Source organism: Dunckerocampus dactyliophorus, chromosome 11 (assembly GCF_027744805.1).
Source record: "Dunckerocampus dactyliophorus isolate RoL2022-P2 chromosome 11, RoL_Ddac_1.1, whole genome shotgun sequence".
Classification (NCBI taxonomy): domain Eukaryota; kingdom Metazoa; phylum Chordata; class Actinopteri; order Syngnathiformes; family Syngnathidae; genus Dunckerocampus; species Dunckerocampus dactyliophorus.
In genome coordinates, this window is record NC_072829.1 from 3,866,529 (window position 1) to 3,890,379 (window position 23,851).

The 23,851-nt window shown below is 46.2% G+C and overlaps 3 protein-coding genes across 5 annotated transcripts; 2 read left to right on the plus strand and 1 right to left on the minus strand.

Annotated features, from left to right (window-relative positions):
- On the minus strand, positions 1 to 4,043 carry LOC129190070 (proteinase-activated receptor 4-like). The gene is made up of 2 exons (XM_054792418.1): positions 2,959 to 4,043; positions 1 to 1,554 (listed from the first exon to the last, which is right to left on the minus strand). The coding sequence occupies exons 1-2, from the start codon at positions 3,056 to 3,058 to the stop codon at positions 407 to 409; spliced, it is 1,248 nt and encodes a 415-aa protein (XP_054648393.1). The 5' UTR covers positions 3,059 to 4,043; the 3' UTR covers positions 1 to 406.
- On the plus strand, positions 3,661 to 8,016 carry rnf130 (ring finger protein 130). Its single transcript, XM_054792419.1, has 9 exons — positions 3,661 to 3,922; positions 4,349 to 4,626; positions 4,949 to 5,140; positions 5,208 to 5,458; positions 5,989 to 6,060; positions 6,130 to 6,212; positions 6,288 to 6,384; positions 6,449 to 6,635; positions 6,727 to 8,016. The coding sequence occupies exons 2-9, from the start codon at positions 4,365 to 4,367 to the stop codon at positions 6,825 to 6,827; spliced, it is 1,245 nt and encodes a 414-aa protein (XP_054648394.1). The 5' UTR covers positions 3,661 to 3,922; positions 4,349 to 4,364; the 3' UTR covers positions 6,828 to 8,016.
- Positions 8,017 to 8,460: 444 nt separating this feature from the next.
- On the plus strand, positions 8,461 to 16,865 carry LOC129190069 (TBC1 domain family member 9B). 3 transcript variants are annotated; one of them, XM_054792415.1, is made up of 23 exons: positions 8,461 to 8,732; positions 8,953 to 9,063; positions 9,799 to 9,917; positions 9,991 to 10,222; positions 10,325 to 10,583; positions 10,657 to 10,864; positions 10,938 to 11,135; positions 11,215 to 11,346; positions 11,433 to 11,583; positions 11,657 to 11,871; positions 11,946 to 12,063; positions 12,186 to 12,388; positions 12,467 to 12,549; positions 12,645 to 12,774; positions 13,658 to 13,759; positions 13,832 to 13,900; positions 13,981 to 14,221; positions 14,293 to 14,358; positions 14,491 to 14,559; positions 14,637 to 14,690; positions 15,617 to 15,670; positions 15,742 to 15,827; positions 15,900 to 16,865. In XM_054792415.1, the coding sequence occupies exons 1-23, from the start codon at positions 8,615 to 8,617 to the stop codon at positions 16,485 to 16,487; spliced, it is 3,606 nt and encodes a 1,201-aa protein (XP_054648390.1). In that variant the 5' UTR covers positions 8,461 to 8,614; the 3' UTR covers positions 16,488 to 16,865. The 3 variants fall into 3 exon arrangements, with proteins under 3 accessions (XP_054648390.1, XP_054648392.1, XP_054648391.1); XM_054792417.1 differs by having other exon boundaries at positions 14,640 to 14,690; XM_054792416.1 differs by having other exon boundaries at positions 8,462 to 8,732; positions 13,661 to 13,759.
- The last annotated feature ends 6,986 nt before the right edge of the window (positions 16,866 to 23,851 follow it).

Below are 23,851 nucleotides of genomic sequence, written 5' to 3' on the forward strand. Positions count from 1 at the left end.
TTAGGAAAAAAATACTGTTATCATTGGGAGGTTTGTTCAATAACATTCAAATTGTACTCTAAAGGTTGATGACTTGAAAAGTATGACGACTGTAATTTATGTTGACTATTTAGAAAAATCACAGAAAAATATCATTTGGAGCACAGTGTCTTTTCCCCTCATGTTCTGTATTGTCTGGCAGAGCTGGTGGAGGTTCTGTCTGTCCAGGCGGTTTGTGGCCGAGTAAAAATCTTCCATGCTTGTGTCATCTCCTGTGGCTGCACAGAACCACACTGGACTGCGTAGAACTGGACCAGCAGCTGCTGAGACCTCTGCTGGGAAGACCTCTGCAGGTCTTGTTGTTTTGTCCCTCATCCATCATTTCAGTCGGTTTTGATCGTGTTGCGGTCCGCTTTGGGCTGCAGCGTCAACATTCATGTGGGGAGAGGACGTATCCCTGGGGGATGCCATCTTGTGCGGTTGTGCTCCTAGTCACATGCGATCCTACACCTCGTTTGTGGGTGTGTTGCGCTGAATGCAGGCTGGAGATGGACAGCAGTGTGACTTTTGATCTTGGGCTCGATGACGACAAGGAGCATGACACTTTGTTCTCCAGATCGGTTGGTGGGCGAGAGTTACCACGGCAACAAAGAGCACTCTTGGCCTTGTCCCTGAAGTCAGCTGACACGTAGTAGAAGATGAAGGGATTGATGCAGCTGCTGAAGGTGCTAACAGCTAAGCTAAGCATGTAAGGCATGTAGAGGTCCCCGCCGTCCCCATCCAGCGAGCTGTCGGTGTAGGTGAGTAGGAGCAGGACATTGCTAGGCAGCAGACAGACGATGAAGACCAGCAGCACCAGCAACGTCACCCAGATGGCGTGGGCGTAGCGCTTGCCCTCGGCCAGCAGGGTGCGCAGGATACTGCAATGGCAGAAGAGGATGACAAGGAAGGGCAGCAGGAAGCAGAGGGTGAACAAAGTGCTGAAGTATGGCAGGAAGAAGTTCTCCTGCTCGTCCTGGGGCAGAACGTCGTGGCAGGTGGTGATGTATAGCTGGTCCACTGTGTATGTCTGTTGTGATGTCAGCAGTGGCAACATGGCCGCCAGCATCACCACCCACACGGCCGCCGTCATGTACGCCGCCGTCCGCCGACTACGCAGACTCTTGGCGCCATACGGGTGAACCAAAGCGATGTAGCGGTCCAGAGCCACAAGCGCCAGACACAAAACCGACCCGTACATATTCCCGTAAAACATCGCCATGATGACACGGCAAAATGGCTCACCCAGCTCCCAGTGGTTCCCGCGGTAGTGGTACATGATCCGGAAGGGCAGTGCCAGCAGCAGCAGGCAGTCAATGGCTGTCAGGTTGGTGAGCAGCGTGGTGGAAGGAAGCCGCTTGGTTCTGAACATCAGGATCCAAAGAGCCAGCAGGTTGGACGGAAGGCCCACCACCAAGGCCACCAGGTACAGAACTGGCAAGTACAAGATGGTGGTCGGTGCCTGGATATCCTTCAGCTGTTTCTCCTTTAGAGTTGTCACGTTGCACAACACTTTTAGCCGGAAGGCCCGAAGACCTGCAGAGAACAAATCACGTGTCAGTCTTTACACCCGGAGAGCCCAAAACATCTGTCATTGACTAGACTGACAGAGACCAAAAAATGTGGCATTGCCAAGATCACAACAGGTCATTGCCTAGACCTGCACAGACCAGAACATTTGTCAGTGACTAAACCTGCACAGACCAAGACATGTTTTAGTCTTTAGACCTGCAGAGACCAGAATATGTGTTGGTCTTGAGACCTGCAAGACCACTTTGTGTCAGTCTTCAGACCTGAGAAAACCAACACACGTATCAGTCTTTAGACCCAGGGAGACCAAAACATCTGTCATTGACTAGAGCAGGGGTGTCAAACTCGTGCCATGGAGGGCCGAGACACTGCAGGTTTTCTTTCCAGCCAGTCACTAAAGCAGGTGATTTTAATGATTAACACCTTCAATTTCAGGGAAGGAGCTCATCAATTAAATCACCTGCTGAAGAAACTGGTTGGAGAGAAAACCTGCAGTGTCTCGGCCCTCCAGGGCACGAGTTTGACACATGTGGACTACAGGGTCAAAGACCAAAAATGTGGCATTGCCGAGACCACAACACGTGTCATTGCCTAGACCTGCACAGACCAGAACATGTGTCATTGTCTAGACTTGCACAGACCAGAACATGTGTTAGTCTTTGGACCTGAAGAGACTAAAATGTGTCCGTCTTTAGACCTGCAGAGACCAGAATATGCGTCACTGCCTACACTTGCAGAGACCACTACACGTGTCAGTCTTCAGACCTGCGAAAACCAAGACGTGCGTCAGTCTTCAGACCCGGAGAGACCAAAACATCTGTCATGGACAAGACAGAGAGAGACCAAAAAATGTGTTGTTGCCTAGACCTGCACAGACCAGGACATGTGTCGGTCTTGAGACCCGCAAGACTACTTTGTGTCAGTCTTCAGACCTGCGAAAACCAACACACGTATTAGTCGTAAGACCAAGGGAGACCAAAACTTCTGTCATTGACTACAGGGTCAAAGACCAAAAATGTGGCATTGCCGAGACCACAACACGTGTCATTGCCTAGACCTGCACAGACCAGAATGTGTCATTGTCTAGACTTGCACAGACCAGGACATGTGTTCCTCTTTAGACCTGAAGAGACTAAAATGTGTCCGTCTTTAGACCTGCAGAGACCAGAATATGCGTCACTGCCTACGCTTGCAGAGACCACTACATGTGTCAGTCTTCAGACCTGCGAAAACCAAAACGTGTCAGTCTGTAGCCATGCACAGACAAGAACATGTTTACGTCTGTAGACCTGCAGAGACCATTGCATGTGTCAGCCTTTAGACCTGCAAAGACCAGAACACGTGTCCTCCCTTGATGTGAGCTTTATTTAAATCTACTGACTAACAGTCTTGTGAGAAACGGGAACTCACGCATGGACATGCCAGAACATTCCTCAGTGGGACGAGGAGACGACGCCAGGCTGAAGACAGACAGCAGCACAATGAAGACCAGAGTACAGAACAATTTCATCTTGTTTCGTCAGCACCAACTAGTCTTCTTCTTCTCTAGGTCCCCCAAATAGTCTTTCACTTGAACACATTCAGCAGCAGAAGAGCTGGACCTCCTCCTCCTTCTTCTTCTTGTTCTTCTTCTATCAGGTGGTGCAGCAGGTCGAAACCAGACGAAGACGACTTGTCGGGACTCGAGTAGTTTGCTGATGAGGTCCAGATGTGTATGGCTGGACTCGTCAGCAGAGAGTCATCTGTGCGTTGCAGTGCATTGTGGGTTATTTATGTGACGAACATGTGGAAATTATTCCACTCATTTCCTGTTTGTATGTAGATGTCAGCTGCTGATGAGACCACTTCCTGTCACCTTGCAACCACCGATGTTGTCATGGCAACACAAGCAACGTCACAAGTGTTTAAAGTCATTAGTTTTTCTTCATATTTTCTAATTCTTCATTCTGTGCTGTAGTACTTTGTCATCTTATTAGTTTTTATCTTCACGAGTCTCCATTTCTGTTTAGTCAGCAGCATATCTATCCATCCATCTTCTATGCCGCTTATCCTCATTCGTGTTTATTCACCATATTTACTGATACATAGGATAAAGAGATGCAGTATGAGACTCCTGAATGTTCTCGCGGTAGTTGATAAAACATCTCGGCTAGCTCACCCTGTTGTGTCCCGGAGCAGAGGCTGCGCGCATGCGCAATGCGTTACTGAGCCGGACGGCCCGAGCTTCTGCACCGTTCGCACATTAGCGAAAACAAAACACGGTTTAAAACTCCCAACCGAAAATTGCGGAAGCCCTCCCGACGTTCCCCGGAACATCAGCGGCGACCGCGGCTCCTAACGTTCGGAAGGCGGCCCGTCTGTCCGCGTGCACACGGTAAGACAAACATCATGACGCCTCTTAAAATGAGCGGCTGGTCAATGGAGTTCTGAATAGAAAGTCAGACGCGACACGACGGTGGTCGGCAGGCCTGATGATGATGGTGATGCTGCTTGTTTGTGTCCTCACTGGCGGGGACAAGCTAAACACAGACACGGCGTAGATAGACAGCGACACGTGAGGACATGTAGAACTGAGTAACCATAGAGGTGTTTTCAGTGGACGATCTGTTCAATGTTTGATGGTGTTTTGTGTGTGTGTGTGTGTGTGTGTGTGTGTGTGCCTTGCTCAAGGACACAGTCATCAGGAAGAAGACGAGCGTCTCGTCCTGATGCTTCTTCTGTGCACCAGCTGTTATTTGGTGTGTTGATGCAGTGGACACCATCTGTCCACTCTAAAAACGTTCTTTTTGCGTGCTCACAGTTTGGATGAGGACACCATGACGTCCCTCAGCTGGACCGGGCTGCATGTCCCCTCAGTCCTGGTCCTGGTCCTGGTACAGACCACCTCGGTGACGGCGGCTCGCTCGGACAGAAGCATGGCGCCAGAGGAATACGTCAGCGCCACGGTCAACGCCACAGTGCAGGACGCCAGAGGACACACCATCCACATGATGAGCAGCGAAGACGTCACGTACGGACAGAACTCTCCCAAAGTGGACGCCAGGGGCGTGGTCGTGGGACCTGCACCGCATCACGGAGGTAAAGTGATGTGGTTGTTCTGGAAGGTTCCCTCCTCTTGTCTGTCTCCCCCGGGACATGTCCACACACACTGAATGCAGCATGTCTGCAGAGCATCGCAATGCGTTCAGGCGCTCAAGGTCATGCTGTCTCTCAGGTGTCAGATTACACTCCTACTTTCCAAGGACACTGCAGCTGAAACATGCGGCATTCCCAGACCGGCAACGAAGATGCTCGCCAGTCCGTCCGACATTGACTACACAACCTTTGACCTTGTAGCTGAAACACAAAACACTTGCTGCCTGTGTGCTGTTGCTAAGTAACCCTCTGTGTGTGTCCTCAGTTGTGGACAGGCAGGGCTGCAACCCCCACACCCGCTTCCTGGCCCCTCCCCGGGGCGTCCAGTGGGTGGCACTGCTGCAGAGAGGGAACTGCACCTTCAAGGAGAAGATCCTGAAGGCCGCCGCCTTCAATGCCACCGCCGTGCTCATCTATAACAACTCTACCGACAAGACGGTCAAGATGGGCCACGAAGGTTTGGAAAGTTCCTTCCCCGTGTTGTTGTGTAGCAACATGACCTGAGCGTGCGCCGCTGTATGCAGGAACGGGCGACACAGTGGCGGTGATGATAACGGAAGGCTACGGCAAGGAGATCCTGGCCAACCTGGAGCGGAACCTGACTGTGATGGTCACCGTGCTGGTGGGTCAGCGCAGTCCCACCAAGAACATCAACCGAGGCTCGCTGGTCTTCGTCTCCATCTCCTTCATCGTCCTCATGATCATCTCCTCGGCCTGGCTCATCTTCTACTTCATCCAGAAGATCCGCTACAGCAGCGCACGCGACCGCAGCCAGGTTTGCTAGCACGTTAGCATGATAATTCACCAGATACATGTTTGTTTACACTCTTTAACATAACATACATTCCTGTATGTTACCATCTTTGTGAGTGTGTGCGCGTGTGCGCGCACATGAGTGCAGTTATTCCCCATAAATTTATTTTTTAGTGAAGGCCCGCCACAAATAAATTTGACATTACCTGTTCATTAACACATTATAATGGGACTGTCTGTGAAGGGCATCGTTACTCTGCTTCTTAGCACACCTCATGCGCACCTGGTCTGCTGAGAGTAAGAAGATGTTGATGTTGATGATCAGTGTTGGTCAACTTGGTCACAAATCCAGCAACTCTTGGCGAGTATCGCTCTCAACGAGCAGCGGGTTCTGCTGTATTTGTTTTGCTTTACATGTCATAAGCTCACATTTTGTACACAAAATGGCACGCACATGGCGAATTATGCATACTACACAATGATGGCGTCTAACTGTCTCCTGTGGGAAACACTGCACGCTTACTAACACGTGTCCTCTTGGTCTCGTCTCAGCGTCGTCTCGGTGATGCAGCCAAGAAGGCCATGGGGAAGTTGAGCACAAGGACGGTGAAGAAAGGAGATAAGGTAAAGATGATGACATGACTAACGCCATCTGTGACATCACCTGTCCTCCTCCCTCTTTGCACGTGTTAGGAAACGGACCCTGACTTCAACCACTGTGCCGTGTGCATCGAAGCGTACCAGCTGAACGACGTGGTGCGCATCCTTCCTTGCAAGTAAGTACCTGACACTGGTGGTGGTCATGCGGTGCTGTGGTCATGTCATGAGGCGCTCACCTGTAACGTCCACAGGCACGTCTTCCACAAGGTGTGCGTGGACCCGTGGCTCAACGAGCACTGCACGTGTCCCATGTGTAAGCTGAACATCCTGAAAGCGCTCGGCATCACGGTGAGTCCCACCCCCACAGCTGGTACCAGAACCCCCGCCGAGCTCGTGTTTTTGCTGTCCACAGACCAGCGTGGCCTGCGTGGACAGCGTGGTGTTGGACGTGGAGCGGCTGGGTGTCGCGCAGGCCTCCGGCAGCCAGAGGGCACCGCTGAACGACAGGCGCCAGCCTGCGATCAGCGTGGAGCCGCTGAGCCCGCCCCACCCCGAGGCCCCGCCCAGGACCCCCGCTGATATCGCCATTGCCGTGACAAGTAAGAAGAAGCGGCAGTGTGCGTGTGTGTGTGGGGGTGGTGTGCGCGTGTGTGCGCGAGTGTGTTTAACGAGATGATGTTTGTTTCACAGGCGGTCACTTTTTCAACTCCACGTCTCCTCGCAGCGTCATCTGTGACGTGGAGCTTGCAGACCTCCAAGCCTCGCTCGACCTCTATGATGACAAGTCATGAAGGTCGTCGCCATAGCAACACCACCCCCATGTCTCTCTCGCGCTCTTGCTCTCTCACACACACACACACACACACACACACACACACACACACACACACACACACACACACACACACACCATGTGACTGGTGTAAAGCCAATATTCCAGAAGGGAGTGAGTGTTTATAAACTCTGGGTCTGGTCTCACTAGACTTTTTACGTTCATTCCCAGAAGAGGCGAAGACTCTCCAGGAGTCCCTTGCGAGGTTCTCGGCTCCTGGTGGTGGTCCTGAAGGTCAGAGAGAGGTTTCACACCTTTTAGGAAAACCAAATTCCAAAATGGTCTCTTGCAATGGTTCCCTGGACTTTTTAGCGGGTACTAAAAGGGCTCTTGAGAAGACTTCTTGGATCCATAAATGGTTCTTCCAACGCTTCCTGGAAAAAAAAAGAGATATGTTCCCAAAAAACAAACTCTAGAGTGCCTAAACGTTCTTGGAAGAGCTCCCTGAGGACCTGAAGTGGAACTAATGCGATTGCAGCTGGATGCAGAACCAAAGAACCTCAATCAGTATGCGGTTGGTTGTCATGAGGTTCCTTCAGATCTTGAGACCAGAACCAGAGGGAGACCGGGACCCTGACACTTCCTTAGAGACTTTGGAGCAAATATTTAAAGGAACAGTCCCTCACCTCCGCCGCTGGCTTGTGGTTTGTTGCTATGGTAACACCTGCAGTTTCCTTTTTGACCTGCGTGTGGCATCCAAACCTCATGAAACGTTGGACGACTTCGCTCACATTTTAGCACAATAACTGCGAGCACATCTTACTGTTATCTCATCTTATCTTAGCATAGCACAGTGACAGGAAACCACATTAAAAAGTATCTTAGCGTTGCTGTCAATGAAGGGAAACACTAACTCCCGTTAAAGACACCAAGAATTGTGCTAATTAGTAAAGCCGCTAATGAGCTAAGTGCATTTTGGGAAAAAAAACCTTGCAAAGTTTGCACATTCAGTGTTTTTTTCGTCTACTTTGGTGTAGACCCATAAGAAACCCTTTTAGAGTGGAACTAAACAATCCAAGCTTCTAAATTCCTTCCCATCCATCCAATAGAGGCTTTTTTTATACATGTGATGGACTGCTCCTTTAACGTGTCAGCTCATGTAAAGGACATTATACAATCTATATGACCAATATAATCTCTATTATGTGTGTGTTGTGTCTCTGGTCTGATGGTGTCATCGATCACTGTGTCTCTTTATCATATTAAAGTGTCTTTAAAGTTCCTCATACCCTCTTTGGGCGTTGGTATGATATTTCATGATGTTAGGTTTCCATGACAACACTGAAGCCTCCCAGGTGTTTCGTCATTTAAGAGGACCCGCCAACTCTTTCTTCTTTCCATCTCGTTAAAAATGACAACGTAATAAACGTAAAATGATACATTACTAACAAGAGTTCCACACCTATGAAGTATATGTGTCCTTTTCTGCTCTGATACTCTTACATTTATTTATTGACAGTGATCAAATTATTCATAATTATATTTTACGACACGTTTTTTTTTTTTAAGATATTTTGATAAGCGCTGAACAAATTCATGTTATTTGGCGATTTAAGACCAAACGCCTGTGATGACGTACATACGTCGACTGCGCGTCCCGTACGTGCGTCATACCCGGAAGTGATGCACAGTCAGCAGACTGAGTGAAAAAAATAAACAACAAAATCGGCCCGCCGTCCGTCACAAGCAGCACCTTTATAAAACCCGCTTCTTTAGCCGGCCCAGGGCGACTTGGAGCGGGTTCAAATGTGGATCCATCCGGAGGAGGTTCTGCTGGCCGGGGCCCTGTGGGTGTCCGAGCGGGCCAACCCGTTCTTTATCCTGCAGAGGAGGCGAGGACACGGCCGTGGAGGAGGGCTGTCCGGTGAGTCCTCTCCACGTCCGTCGTCCACCAAAATTCTTGTCATGTCTAGAATCACACTGCAGCAAGTTCTTCGTTCCTTGTCGAATGATTGAGTCAGTGTTCAGTACCAGTACTTTTAACTTTCGAACAGAGCTAGTAATGTTCAGATGAAGATTTTCCTCAAATTGGTTGAGCAGCCGAGTCTGAAATGAAGTCAAGTGGTGAGTGTGTTTCCGTGCAGGTCTCCTGGTGGGGACTCTGGATGTGGTTCTGGACTCGAGCGCCAGGGTGGCTCCTTACAGGATTCTGCTGCAGACCGCAGACTCTCAGGTCTACTGGAACATCGCCTGTGGTGAGTCTCGGACTTTCCAGTCCAGTCCACAGCGACAGGCACAAACGCACTGCAATGTCCAAACGCTCGAAACACAAAAATGATCCAAAAGCGAAAACATGCAGACACCATAAAATACATCAATCCATCCATCTTCTTCCGCTTATCCGGAGGGGCAGCAGTCTCAGTAGGGAAGTCCACACTTCCCGGTCTGCGGCCACCTCTTCCAGTTCCACCAGGAGGACATCAAGACGTTCCCAGGCCAGCTGTGAAACATAATCCCTTCAGCATGTTCTAGGTCTGCCCCAAGGCCATAAAACATAGACAAATTAAAAATGCTGCCATCACATCCATGCAGCGAAAACACATGCAAAAGAAATGTTGCAAATGCCAAAGACACACACAATCCCCAAAAGCAACTGCATGAGAGAAATGCTGGAAGTTCACTGAACAAAACGCAAATTTGCCAGGCAATCAGGGCGGGCAGACCTACGCTATTCTAACATTAGCTACGGAAGTCGGTTGTTCGATTAATGTTTCACAAATAAAAATGAACCTTATCTTTCCACCAGCAATCTTCTGGGCATCATGCCTTTAAAGATGATTTGTTATTGTGTGATTGCAGTTTCTTTAATTTGCAATTTGCATGTGTTTTATGGTGTTTGTGTTATTTTGCTCTTAGATCATTTCTGTATTCTGTACATACATTGCTGCACGTTTGCCTGAGCATAAGTGACCCTCGGCTGCGTCTGTCAGGTTCATCGCGGAGAGAGATCACGGAGCACTGGGACTGGCTGGAGTCCAACCTGCTGCAGACCATCTCCATCTTTGACAACGATCAAGACGTCACCACCTTTGTCAAAGGGAAGATTTGCGTATGTCACTTCCTCTTTGTCCTGGGCGGTCGGCTTCTCTCTTCCTGTCACTGAGCGACGTCACTTCCTGCAGGGCATCATTGCGGAGGAGAACCGACTGAAGCAGAATGAGGAACCAGAGGAGGATTGTGGGAAGTTTCAAGAAGCCGAGCTCAAGATGAGGAAGCTGTTCGGGATGCCCGAAGAGGAGAAGCTGGTGAATTATTACTCGTGTAGCTACTGGAAGGGTCGAGTGCCACGGCAGGGTTGGCTCTACCTGTCCGTCAACCACCTGTGCTTCTACTCCTTCCTGCTGGGCAAGGAAGGTATGCCAATCACAGGCCTCTCTTTGTCTGGAAGATCCTTCATCTTTGTTTGTAGCATCCTTCTGCAGGCAGCTGTAGCCATCCCCTTTCTCTGTCTCTCAGTGACGCTGGTGGTTCAGTGGACTGAAGTGACCCAGCTAGACAAGAACGCCACACTGTTATTCCCGGAGAGCGTTCGTGTCAGCACTCGTGACACAGAGCATTTCTTCTCCATGTTCCTGAACATCAATGACACCTTCAAGCTGATGGAGCAGCTCGCCAACATCGCTATGCGCCAGCTGCTTGACAACGAGGCGTTTGCCGCCGACCGATCGCTGCCCAAACCGTGCAAGACTCTCAAGAATGTCTCCGTGCTCAAGAGGTCTGGCTCCCTTTAGGAGATCTTTTAGCTGTGGATGGTGTTGACCTTTTGCCTTTGTCTTCCCCCGTTTCAGGGATTTGGATGCACGGGCAAAGAACGAGCGCTACCGGAGCACCTTCAGGCTGACGCAGGACGAGCGTCTGGACGGACACACTGACTGCACGCTATGGACGCCTTTTGCCAAAATGCACGTGGTGGGCCAACTGTTCATCTCCAACAATTACATCTGCTTCAACAGCCGAGAAGAAGACCTCTGCCAGCTGATCATCCCCCTCAGAGAGGTGCCACCAAACAACGCTGGACTGTTGGAATGAGCACCACGTTGCATTCTTCCCATGATCCTTTGGTGTCCAGGTGTCCATTGTGGAGAAGGCTGACAGCAGCAGTGTTCTTCCATGTCCCGTCTCCATCAGCACCAAGAACAAGGTGAACTTCCTGTTTGCCAACCTCAAAGACCGAGACTTCCTCGTCCAGCGCATTTCCGATTTCCTGCAGAGGACCCCAGACAGTTCGTGGGGTGACACGAGTCCAATTTCGGCCTTAGGTCACATGGTGCGTCTTTCATTGTGCCATACAGCTTGTGTAGGTCAGCATGTATTGAGATCTTAATGTTCTCGTTTTGTGTCATCAGGCACCCTCCTCTTCTGTAGTGTCTCAGTCTGTCCACAGGGGGCGCCACTACCATCCAGATGTCCCCACAGCCAGACAAGGTCTGCTGCAGCTCTACCAGAAAGATGCCCCAGAAGACCTGGGACCCAAAGCTGTGAGTCTTTACACTTCTGCTTGAAGAGCTTCCTATGAAATGTTCCTCAAAGGCTTTCTCGGAACGCATGGTGTCCTCTCTTGCAGATGAAGGAGAAGATGAAGGAGGAGGCGTGGAACATCCACTTCTCTGAGTTTGGCCGTGGCGTCTGCATGTACAGAACCTCTAGAACCAGAGATCTGGTCCTCAGTGGGATTCCGGAGCGCCTGAGAGGAGAACTGTGGTTGCTCTTCTCAGGTACCTCCTCTTCCTCCATTGTCCATGTCGGTGCTGCTCTGTCTTGCATCATTGCTTCGGCTTGCCTCCACAGGAGCGCAGAACCAGATGGCGACGCACGCCGGTTACTATGGAGAACTGGTGGAGCAGGCGATGGGTCTTTGTTCCTTGGCGACGGAGGAAATTGAGCGCGACCTTCACCGCTCCATGCCGGAGCACAGAGCCTTCCAGAACGAGACAGGCATCGCTGCGCTGCGACGCGTACTCACCGCCTACGCCCACAGGAACCCAGGGATTGGGTATTGCCAGGTCAGAAGCCTTGAATTGTCACTGAAGCGAGTGGTTTGATGATCTGGAGGCGTGACGGACTCTGCCCCCTGCAGGCAATGAACATCGTCACATCCGTGCTGCTCCTCTACTGTACCGAGGAAGAAGCTTTCTGGCTGCTGGTGGCGCTCTGTGAGCGCATGCTGCCCGACTACTACAACACCAGGGTAGTAGGTCAGTTGCACACAGCATCTTTGTACCAAGTAGATGTTCCTTATATGGAAGGTTTCCCATGGATTGTCAATGTGGGGTATCCAGGGGGCGCTGTTGCTGACAGACATAGTTTCTGTTTCCAGGCGCTCTGGTGGATCAGGGCGTGTTTGAAGACCTGACCCGGGCCTTCCTCCCCCTGTTGCATGACCACATGCAGGATCTGGGGGTCATCTCCACCATTAGCCTGTCCTGGTTCCTCACCCTCTTCCTGTCTGTGATGCCCTTCGATAGTGCCGTGCTGCTCGTGGACTGCTTCTTCTACGAGGGCATCAAGGTCATTTTTCAGGTACACCACCCCCCCGTCCTTACTGTCTGGTTACTGCTTGTTTTGTGTTAGTATACACACACCTGCACCTACCTGCAGGTGGCTCTGGCAGTGCTGCATGACAACATGGACGCCTTGTTGTCCTGCAATGACGAGGGTGAAGCCATGACCATTTTGGGCAGGTGCGTGTCCTTGTGTGTCCTCATTTTAGCTCCGCCCACTTCTTACAATGGCCATGAGTCTGTATGTGTGTGTGTGTGTGTGTGTGTGTGTGTAGGTACCTGGATAATGTGGTGAATAAGCAGATCGGAGCTTCACCTGTCCCTCATCTGCACGCACTGCTCACTAGTGGAGACGAACCACCACCTGAGATCGACATCTTTGACCTCATCAAGTCATCGTACGAGGTCAGAGGATGATTGATAGATATGTAGCTGGATAGATAAATGGATGATATATAGATATGTAGAGTCTACCTCCTGAAACCGTATAGTTTCACTCTACAGTAACCCCAGGAGGCCTATAGTCTCAGTCTAACTCCTGGAGGCGAAAAGTCTCTGATTAACTCTGAAGTTCCCAGTCTAGCTCTTGGAGGCGGATAGTCCCGGTCCATCTCAGTTTAACCCCTGGAGTCTCAGTCTAACCTTGCAATCGTATCGTCCCGGTCGAACTCCCGAAACCGCATCGCCTCGGTCTTACTCCTGGAGGTTCACAATCTCTGTTTTATCCCTCCCAGCGTATAATCCCGGTTTCACCCCTGGAACTGTATAGTCCCGGTCTAATCCCTGGACCCGTATAGTCTCGGTCTAACTCCTGGAGGTTTATAATCTCTGTCTAATCCCTGGAACTGTATAGTCCCGGTCAAACTCTTGAAACTGTATAGTTTTGGTCAAACTCTTGGACTTGTTAGTCTATTAGTCCCAGTTTAACTCTTGTAGGCATATAGTCTCAGTCTAACTCCTGGAGGCATATAATCTCAATCTACATTCTTAAACCGTATACTGTAGTCTTTGGTCTAACTCCTGAAACCGTATAATATCGGCCTGACTCTTGGAGGCGTATAATCTCAAATGTAACTCCTGAAGCTACATACTGAAACTCCTGGGGGCTTATTTTATTTTTATTATATTTTTACAGGGACAGTGCATATTAATAAACATTTCTGTCAATATGCCAGAAGTAGCCAAAGGCTACTGTATATAGTCAGTCTAACTCCTGACACCGTATCGTCTCACCAGTCTGTTGTTGGCAGTCGTCGCTCTAACTGGAGCTTTCCATCACTTGTATCAGCAGAAGTTCGGCAGCCTTCGCTCTGATGTCATTGAGCAGATGAGGTTCAAACAGAGGTTAAAGGTCATCCAGTCACTGGAGGACACAGCCAAGCGAAGCGTGGTGGGTGACGCCACTGGCTAACGGTACCGTGCTAATGCAGGCCAGAGCGCTGACAGGTGTGTTTGTTCGCAGGTGAGAGCCATGATGACCGAATCGGCCTTCAGCATTGAGGAGCTGGAGGAGCTGTACTGTCTCTTTAAGGTGGGAACGTCCAGCACAAATCACATGATTGACAGCTACCTGGTGCCGACCTGATCCCTCCCCCCTGCTGGTTGTTTCAGTCCAAGCACATGACCAGCTGTTACTGGGGCTCCAGCAGCTCAGCGGCCGAGCGTCACGACCCAAGTCTGCCTTATCTGGAACAGTACCGTATCGACCCGCTCCAGTTCAGCCAGCTGTTCAGTGCTCTCGCCCCCTGGGTCTGTGGAGGCCACACCCCCATGCTCTCCGCCCGCCTCTTCAGGATCCTGGACCAGAACCAGGACGGACTGGTCAACTTCAAGGAATTTATCACAGCGCTCAGTGAGTTTGGCCGAGACAACACAAACAAACAAACAAACAAATGGACTTCTTGTGTTGTTGTGTGTCTGCAGGCGGCATGTATCATGGAGACATGACAGAGAAGCTCAAACTACTCTACAAGCTCCACCTTCCGCCTGGTAACTCCGCCCCTGCACATGTCTGTGTGCGTGCGTGCGTGTGTGTGTGTGTTCATTTGGATCCCATTGTCTTCGTTAGTCATTGACGTCATTGTCATTGAACACGATTCTGATTGGTTGCTTGTGTGGCAGCGTTGTGTCCTGAGGAGGCGGAGTCTGCTCTAGAAGCGTCCCAATTCTTCACAGATGACCCACCGCCAGGTACACACACGCACATTAGTCACATACACACATCATGTGTGTTTCTGCTTCCAATCTTCCATCCTCTTTTTGTCCAGAAGCTTCCTTCCTGCCAAGTGTGGACATTTTGGGCCAGCACGAAGTCACAACAGGTTTATGCTTTTTTTTTTTTTTTTTTTGCTTTGAGAACACCTGTTGTTGTTCTACCCGCCAACCTCCAAGTAGCTTGCCCTTTTGGCTCCACCCCCTGCAAGTCAATGTAATTATAGCCTAGCGATCACATCAGGTTGGCTCAAACTCCATGGCTGTGTCCCAGTTGGTGCACTTGCATGCTTACACTCGTTCTTTTTGAGTGCGTAAGTATGTTACGACTGAGAAGTGCGGCCAATCGAGTGTTAAAAAAACAGTGAGAACAAGAGGCCGGTAATGATGCGTCATTTCTGGTAAGTAATTGATTTTGGGACAGCACTACACTGTCAAAATGTGCATACGCAGTGTACATAGTATGTACTTACTGAAGTGTACTGACAAAAGTATTCCATGTGAGACACACCCTGTGTCTCGACTGGCGCACTTCCCGCACTTACACTGAAGCCTTTTGAGTTCATAAGTGTGTGAACACTGGATGTTGCACTCAATGACGTGATGGACACTTAACACCCTCAATAGTCGCCATCTTGGCTATGTAGCAGAAGGGGAGGGGCTAACTTGAAATAATGGCAGCTGAGGCGCATCCTGTACCTGTGGGAGGTTTTAAAAAAAAAAATGCTCTGTCGAGTTGTTGCAATTCACCTTTAAGAAGGAGAGAAGATCGTCATTTCTGGAAAGTGCGCAACAACAGTAATGGATGTGAGACAAAGTCAAAGTCGTGCACACAGGAACTAAGTAGTCAGCGTACACAGTATACTTATCAAGTGTACTGATGGGAGCATTCCATAAAAGACCATAACGGTCCTGGACTAGTAGGTCCATTAGTGGGTGTGGCCAATCATGTCATGTGAATGTGACTTTGCTTCTGGTCCTGAAAGTGATGACCTGGTCTGTGACGCCTGTGATGATGGTGATGTTGGGTCTGCAGGTGAGGATGACAAGAAGGATCCAGAAGGAGGCAGGCCTAGTGAAGAGAAGAAAGGTAAATGTCAAAGACTTTGAGATGTTGAGTGCTGACGGCGCCAGTTACCTTTGACCTGTGTCTGCTGGCAGAGGACTACAGGTACTACCTGAGGATGTGGGCCAAGGAGAAGGAGCCCAAGAACGAGACCATCAAAGACCTACCCAGGATGAACCAGGTAGAGAGCTTGATCCGCCATGACGAGGTGAAGTGTGACTGTGTGTGTGTGTGTGTGTGTGTGTGTGTGTAGGAGCAGTTCATCGAGCTGTGTAAGAGCCTGTACAACATGTTCAGCGAGGAGCCTCAGGAGCAGCAGCTGTACCACGCCATTGCCACCGTGGCCAGCCTGCTGCTGCGCATAGGCGAGGTCGGCAAGAAGTTCAATAACAACAATGGCAGCAAGAAGACAGACGGTGGCCAGGCCCCGCCCACAACACCTTGTGACGCGTCGGGCGAGTCCCACGCGTGCCAGGCACTAGCCGACGTCCACCTGGAGTCGCCTGCTCCGCCCACGTGGGAGGAGGAGCCTCGAGACGACACATCCGTGTCGTCGTACTCGATGGTGAGCTCCGGCTCGCTGCCTTGCGATGACATCGCAGACGACATGGTGCTGGTCGGCGGTGAGCGGCAGAGGCGGGGAAGCGTGCTGGATGCCGATTGGTCCATCACCTTCGAGCAGGTGCTGGCGTCCATGCTGACCGAGCCGCCGCTGGTCGACTACTTTGAGAGAAAAAGGGACATTCAGGCCAAGATGGCCGCCTGCAAGGCGCAGCGAGCAGTGGAGCGTCAGACAAGCTCCGCCTCCTCTGAACACGAACTCAGCCAGCACTCTGTCTGAGCGACCTTTGTCCTCCGTGTGTCCTCATGTTTCAAGTCCTGTGCTGATGTCACCGGCAGCTGCGTCTCCACGGTGATGTCCGTAACCACACTTCCTGTTTTCTTCAGGAGTAATGTATGTTAATGTGAAAGAGCCAATACTAACACGTCTTTATTGATCTTGTATTGATCGCTGAGTCCGGGATTGATTTCATTTGATTGTTGGGGATGATGATGAGATGTTTCATGTTCTAACACATCAATCTTCAAGTGACACTAATATGTTTATGTATATGAACACGCTTTTATTGTTTTGGACTTTTTAATCCGCTGTCTTGTAATGATGTCTAATAAATGACCTGTGTTTTTCTTTATCAAAATAAACCCTGATCAAAGGTCAGATGTCATTCATCTTTATAAAACCGCTTGATTTAGCGTAACGACCGTTTTAATATCGTCATCAGGAAAAAAGGCACTTTACCATTGAAGTCCCAGATTGCAAAACCAAGTCAAGTTGATCGTAAAATGGAGCAGCAGGCGACCTGTGGCGCCCTCTCTAGGGGTGGGCGATACTGCACATTAATCCAGTATCAAGTGAATACAGGACCACTATGATCAATATTGATACCGATCATTTTTACTTGGAGCATGGAATGATTTTGTGATTTTAGTCTTTAATTTGTTATATGAGAAATATATATTTTTATGAACAAATGTATGAACAACGATATATACTAATAAATAATGCAAGACTGGTACAGATCTTTTATATTTTTCAAGCTTTCAATCATTTTGTGTTTTTTCCTTTCATTGTTTGTTAATAATTACAATAAAAGACATATTTTAGGCAAACAAAAAATGTTTATCAACAAACTTGTGTGTGAACAATTTAACAGTATACAGAGACAACAATATAAGACAATGTAAAATATAAAATATATACTGTATATCTAAAATATAGTAAATAAGGCAAAATAACTCAACAAAAGCAGAAACTCTCCGAATATTCGGCTTTTTGTCCCCAAAACCTTCTTAAATAACTTATTGCCTGAGTTTGCTAACAATGAATAACTAACAATATAAATACTGTAACAATATCAACAACATACTATTACAGTATTTGTGAAAATAAACCGGCAAGTATTATCGACTCGGACGGTGACGGAGGAGGCGGAAGTGACTGTCGAATGCTCGAGGCGCCAAAATTGAAGCGTGAAAAGTGCGAGATAAGGAATACAATAAGTATTGAATATACAGTTGAGAGATTTGATATCTGGACTGGAGGTGGGTTGTGGGAAGTGGACTGCATAGGTCTCGGCCGACGGCCTATATGGGCCCGGTACGACGAGACCGGTGCGCCACGACCTGCAACAAACCAAAAGAGATACGAAGAGCTGGTGGCGGTGGAGCGGAGGGAGCTGAAGTGCGAGTGCAACCAAACTGTACCGTGAGTGTAACAATGGGCTGTAGCTCAGATGATGTTAGCGACGAAGGGGCAGAGGAGATGGAGTACACACAGGTTAAAATAGCAAGGAAACAGTCATGGTCAGAAGCAAGCAGCGGGAAAGATCATGATGGAAGACAAACAAAGAAAAAAATACGAGCTAAAACAAATGGCAAAGAAGAGTCAGATGAAGAATACAAAGTTATTATTACAATGAGCAAAGATAAAGGACATTTTCACCCAGTTCATCTGACTAAAGCAATTGAAAAAGAAATAGGGAAAGTTAAATACGCCAAAATGCTCAATAACAGAAGAATACTAATTTCGACAGCAAATAAAAGACAGCAAGAAAACATTATGAGATTGAAGTACCTTGATGGAGGAGAAATAAAAGTACACATACCAGGAGAGGCAGCAGTAATAAGAGGAGTTATATCAAACGTACCGATGGAAATGTCCATGGATGAGGTGAAGAGAGAAATAAGAGGTGGCAAAATAACAGAAGCTAGACGACTCCAAACCAGCAGAGGAGGAGTAAAAAGTGACAGTTTGTCTGTATTACTTGTATTTGAAAAGACAATACCGACAGACATACGTATAGGATGTATGAATTTTAGGGTGAGGGAGTACATTCCTCAACCACTAAGATGTTACAAATGTCAGAGAATGGGACACACGGCACAGCAATGTCAGTGGAGGCAAAGGTGTGCAAAGTGTGGTGGAGAACATGACTATGGGAAGTGTGCTAGCGATGCTAAACTAAGATGTTGCAATTGTGGAGGAGAACATAGTGCCGCATATGGCGGCTGTGAAGTGCAAAGACATGCCAAAGAAGTGCAAAAATACAAAAGAGAAAATAAGGTATCATATGCTGAAGCAGTAAAGAATATAGGTATGTGTGTAATTAAGCAAAATAAACCAGTAGAGAATCAGGAAACTCATATAGACCAGACAGGACAAGTAGTAGGACTTCCTCAGAGAACAGACCATAGAAGATCTCAATCAGAATGGAATGCTCCCCAACAGAAATGTAATCATAAGTGTGCAATTGAAGAAGACACATTAGTAGTAAATAAAAAGAACTTTGTAGCTTTTATATGTAAAGTCATCAATGTGGCCACGAGGCAGGAAAGGAAAAGTGACAGGATCAAAACGGTTGTGGAAGCGGCAGAACAATATTTAAACATCAAAGACGTGAAAGCAGAAGAAATACATAGTATGTTGACTATACATAATGATGCAGGACCTCAGAACGGTAATTAAAATCACAATGGTACTCCACATCCTACAATGGAATGCAAGAAGTTTAATAGCAAATGGACAAGAACTTAAGAAATATATAACAGAAAGTAGCAAAAGACCTGATATTATATGTGTGCAAGAAACGTGGCTTAGACCACAGCTGGATTATGTGTTGAATGGCTATGAATCAGTGCGATTCGATCGAAAAGAAAACCAAGGGGGAGGGTGTGCAACATTTGTGAGGGATGGAATAATATATAATAGAATAACAACAGCAAATGAAATAGAATGTGTGATTGTTGAAATACATCAAGCAAATACAAATATAATCATTATTAATATATATAACCCCTGTAAACTACTAGATGTTGAAACAATGGAGAAGATAATAAGGAGGCATGGTGGTAGAGAGATCTGGTGTGGGGACTTTAATGCACATAAGAGTTTATGGGGAAGTAAGCAAACAGATCACAATGGAATAGTAGTAGAAGAACTCATGGATATCAGACAGTTAGTATGCTTAAACAAGGGAAATGGAACAAGAATAGATATACGGTCAAATACAATGTCATGCATTGACTTAACTCTGGTCTCACATAGCTTGGCAAGTTCCTGTGAATGGTATGTAAATGAAACCACAAGTATAGGAAGTGACCATTTTCCGATAAGTTGTACAATAAACGCAGAAGTAGATATCAAAGAAAGACACAGACATAAAAAGTGGTGCTTTTCAAAAGCGGATTGGGGAAAATTCAGGGAGGAATGTAGTAAAGCAGCAAATTCAATATCAATGGAAGGTGGCATAGAGGAATGCACAGTTAAGATGACAAATAAGATAATAGAGGCAGCAATGAAAAGTATACCGTGTAAGTCAATTGGAGGGGAAAGGAAAATTCAAGATTCAAGATTCAAGAGTTTTATTGTCATGTGCATGGTAAAACAGCAGTTATACCATGCAATGAAAATCTTATTCTGTTCATTCTCCCAAGAAAAGAAAGAAAACACAAGAAAGAATAAGAACATAAGAAACATAAACACATAAACATATATACCAATAAATTAAGCAACAACAACAGAAGAGACATTAATACAAGTAAATAATACAAATAAATAAATAAAGTGCTATGAGTGTGTGCGTGTGTTGCGTGCGGCATGTGCGAGTGCTTCGTTGAGAAGCCTGATGGCCTGTGGGTAAAAGCTGTTTGCCAGCCTTGTGGTCCTGGACTTCAAACTCCTGTAGCGTCTGCCTGACGGTAGGAGTGTGAATAGTGAGTGTTGTGGATGTGTGCTGTCCTTGATGAGGTTGTGTGTTCTTCGTAGGACTCTAGATTTATAAATGTCTTGCAGTGAGGGGAGGGCTGCCCCAACAATGTTCTGTGAGGTCTTGATCACCCGCTGGAGTGCCTTCCTATCACGTGTTGTACAGTTACCGTACCAAACAGTGATGGAGGCGGTAAGGACACTTTCGATAGTGCATCTGTAGAAGCAACTCAGGATTGTGGTGGACATGCCAAATTGAAAATGGTTCCATGGTGGAATGAAAAGTGCACAACAGCTGTAAAAGAAAGAAATTGCGCATTAAGAAGGTTAAGGAAGAACCTCAGCCAAGAAAATGTAATAAATTATCAGAGGAAAAAAGCTATAGCCCGAAGAGTAATTAAAAACAGTAAACAAAACGCATGGAGGGATTATTGCTCTGCCATAGGAAGGGAAATTAAGATAGGAGATGTATGGTCAATGTTGAAGAAGATGAGTGGGAAAAACGTGTTTACTAAAATACCTATATTAGAAGATAAGGGAACAATGTATGTGACTGATAAAGAAAAAGCAAATGTGCTGGGGAAAAAGTTTGCAGGGGTGCATAGTGGAGACCATCTGGATGAAAATCATAGACGAGGGAAGGAGAGGATGATAAAAAAGAATAGGGATGTGTTACTAAAACAGGATAGTGAGGAGAGTGTGATGGATGTTGAAATTAATATCAATGAATTGCTAATAGTATTAAATAAAAATAAAGATACTGCAACAGGAGAAGACCAATTGAGTTATATTATGTTCCAGAATCTACCAGAAAATATGTTGGGAAAAATATTATATTTATTTAACAAAATATGGGAAGAAGGGATAATACCAAAGCAATGGAAAAGTGCATTAATTTTACCATTTAATAAACCCGGTAAGGATCCAAAACATCCTGTGAATTATCGACCTATTGCTCTTACATCACATCTATGCAAATGGATGGAGAAAGTTCTAGTCAGAAGACTTAACTATTTCCTTGAAAGTCGAGAGTTACTTACAACTTATCAGTGTGGGTTTAGAAAAGGACGATCAACAATGGATGCTGTAGTTAGAGTAAGTAATGAAATAGAGAAAACCTTTAAAATGAAAGAGTTGATCAATATTGTATTCTTTGATATTGAAAAGGCTTATGATTCCATGTGGCGGGAGGGTTTATTGATTAAGATGAATAGGATGGGAATTAGAGGTAGGTTCTATAACTGGGTCCTTGATTTCATATCGGACAGAAAATTCAAAGTTAAAGTAGGATCAGAGATGTCAGAAGAATACAGTATAGCAAATGGTATACCACAGGGGAGTGTAATTAGCCCAGTTTTGTTTAACATAATGATAAATGATATATTCATGAATCTGGATAGAAGGATTGGGTCGGCCCTATATGCAGATGATGGAGTGATTTGGGCAAGGGGACGAGATTCTATAAATGTGACAAGTAAAATGAAGGAAGCAATAAAGAAGATAGAACAATGGTCATATGACTGGGGATTTAAGCTATCACCCAATAAAACATGTTACATGACGATTACCCGGAAAAAAGGCATAAAAAATCAGAACCTGATGCTATATGGACAAAACATGATAAAAGTAGATCATTTTAAATATCTTGGTATGTGGCTAGATCAGAAAGGCACATGGAAGACCCATGTGGAAAAGGTAGAAGAGAAATGTAAGAGGATAATAAACTTAATGAGAGCTGTTACAGGTAAGGAGTGGGGAGCAGATAAACAGTCACTAATATACTGTATATATATATATAGAGCTTTGATGAGAACAAATATAGATTATGGAAGTTTTGTATATGGAGCTGCAGCTAAAACACATTTAATGAAAATAGAAAGAAATATTCACAAAGCATTTAGGATATGTACAGGTGCAATCACATCAACACCAATTAAAGCAATGCAGGTTGAGTTAGGAGAAGTACCGTATCACCTGAGAAGAGATCAACTTATGTTGACATACTGGAGTAGACTTAAAGGATGTAGGCATGGACATCTGGCCAAGAATGTGATAGAGGAATGTTGGGAGTATAATACAACTAAAAGTAATAGCTTTGGGTGGGTAATTAAAGATAAAATAGATAAATATAACATAAAAAATATACATATTAATAATTCTACACCCATAAGCAATATTCCTATCTGGCTATTTCCGAAACCTGAAGTAGATATACATATAACAGAGTTAAAAAATAAATGGAAAGATAATGAAAAAGGACATAAGGCAAGTCAATATATTAAAAACAAATATTATGGTTACTTAGATATGTATACAGATGGATCAAAAAGCGAAGAAGGGAAGGTGGGGATTGGAATCTATGTACCAACAATGAATTATAGCATCATTAAAAGATTACCTGACCAGCTCTCGGTTTATACAGCAGAAATGATGGCAATTATTATAGGCTTGCAATGGATAGAGGAAATAAAAGCAGATAGAGTGGTATGTTGTGTGGACTCTCTGGCAGCATTATATAGTATTAAAAATATGGAATCAAGTCGAGAGGATTTATTATTAGAAATACATCAAAACTTATTCCAACTACACATGTTAAAAATAGACATAAGATTTTGCTGGGTGCCTGCACATGTAGGAGTGGAGGGGAATGAGGTGGCAGATAAAATGGCTAAAATGGGAATTAGAAGGAATGAAATTATAAATATACCTGCTGGTAAAGGCGAAGTAAAGGCAATAATCAAAAAACAAATGATGGAGAAATGGCAAAATAGGTGGGATGAGGGTAGTAGCGGGAGAAAGTATTATAAAGTACAAAAATCTATCAGCGCACAAGGGGTGAAGAGAAAAAACAGAAAAGAGGAAATAGTGTTAACTAGGATGAGGCTCAATCACACCGGGTTAAATGACAAGATGTTTTTGATAGGGAAATGTAAATCAAAAGTATGTATGGAATGCAAAAGTATAGAGAACGTAGAACACATATTACTACACTGCAAGAGATATAGGGAAGAACGTGTAACGTTAAGGAAAAGAATTAAGAAGATAGGAAGGGAATGGAGCATTGAGGGTATCTTAGGAACAGGTGGGGAGGGGGTAAGAGATATACAGAGGGCAGTGATAGAATATTTGAAGGACACAGGATTATATAATAGAATATAGATAAGTATTAGAATATTTTAGTATTATATTATATAGTATTATATAGTAATATATAGTATTATATAAGTATTATTATTAGGATTATTATTAGTAGTAGTATAAGTAGTCTCCTCACTATCTAAGATAGCATAAAGTAAGATACTGTATATGGCCCATGTTACATACTCCGGTACAGTAGGTGGCGGTATGCACCTTTTCAAGTCATGGTTGCAACCCGCCATTAAACTAAAAGAAGAAGAAGAAGTATTATCGACTCGATATTACTAGCCCACGCCCACCCC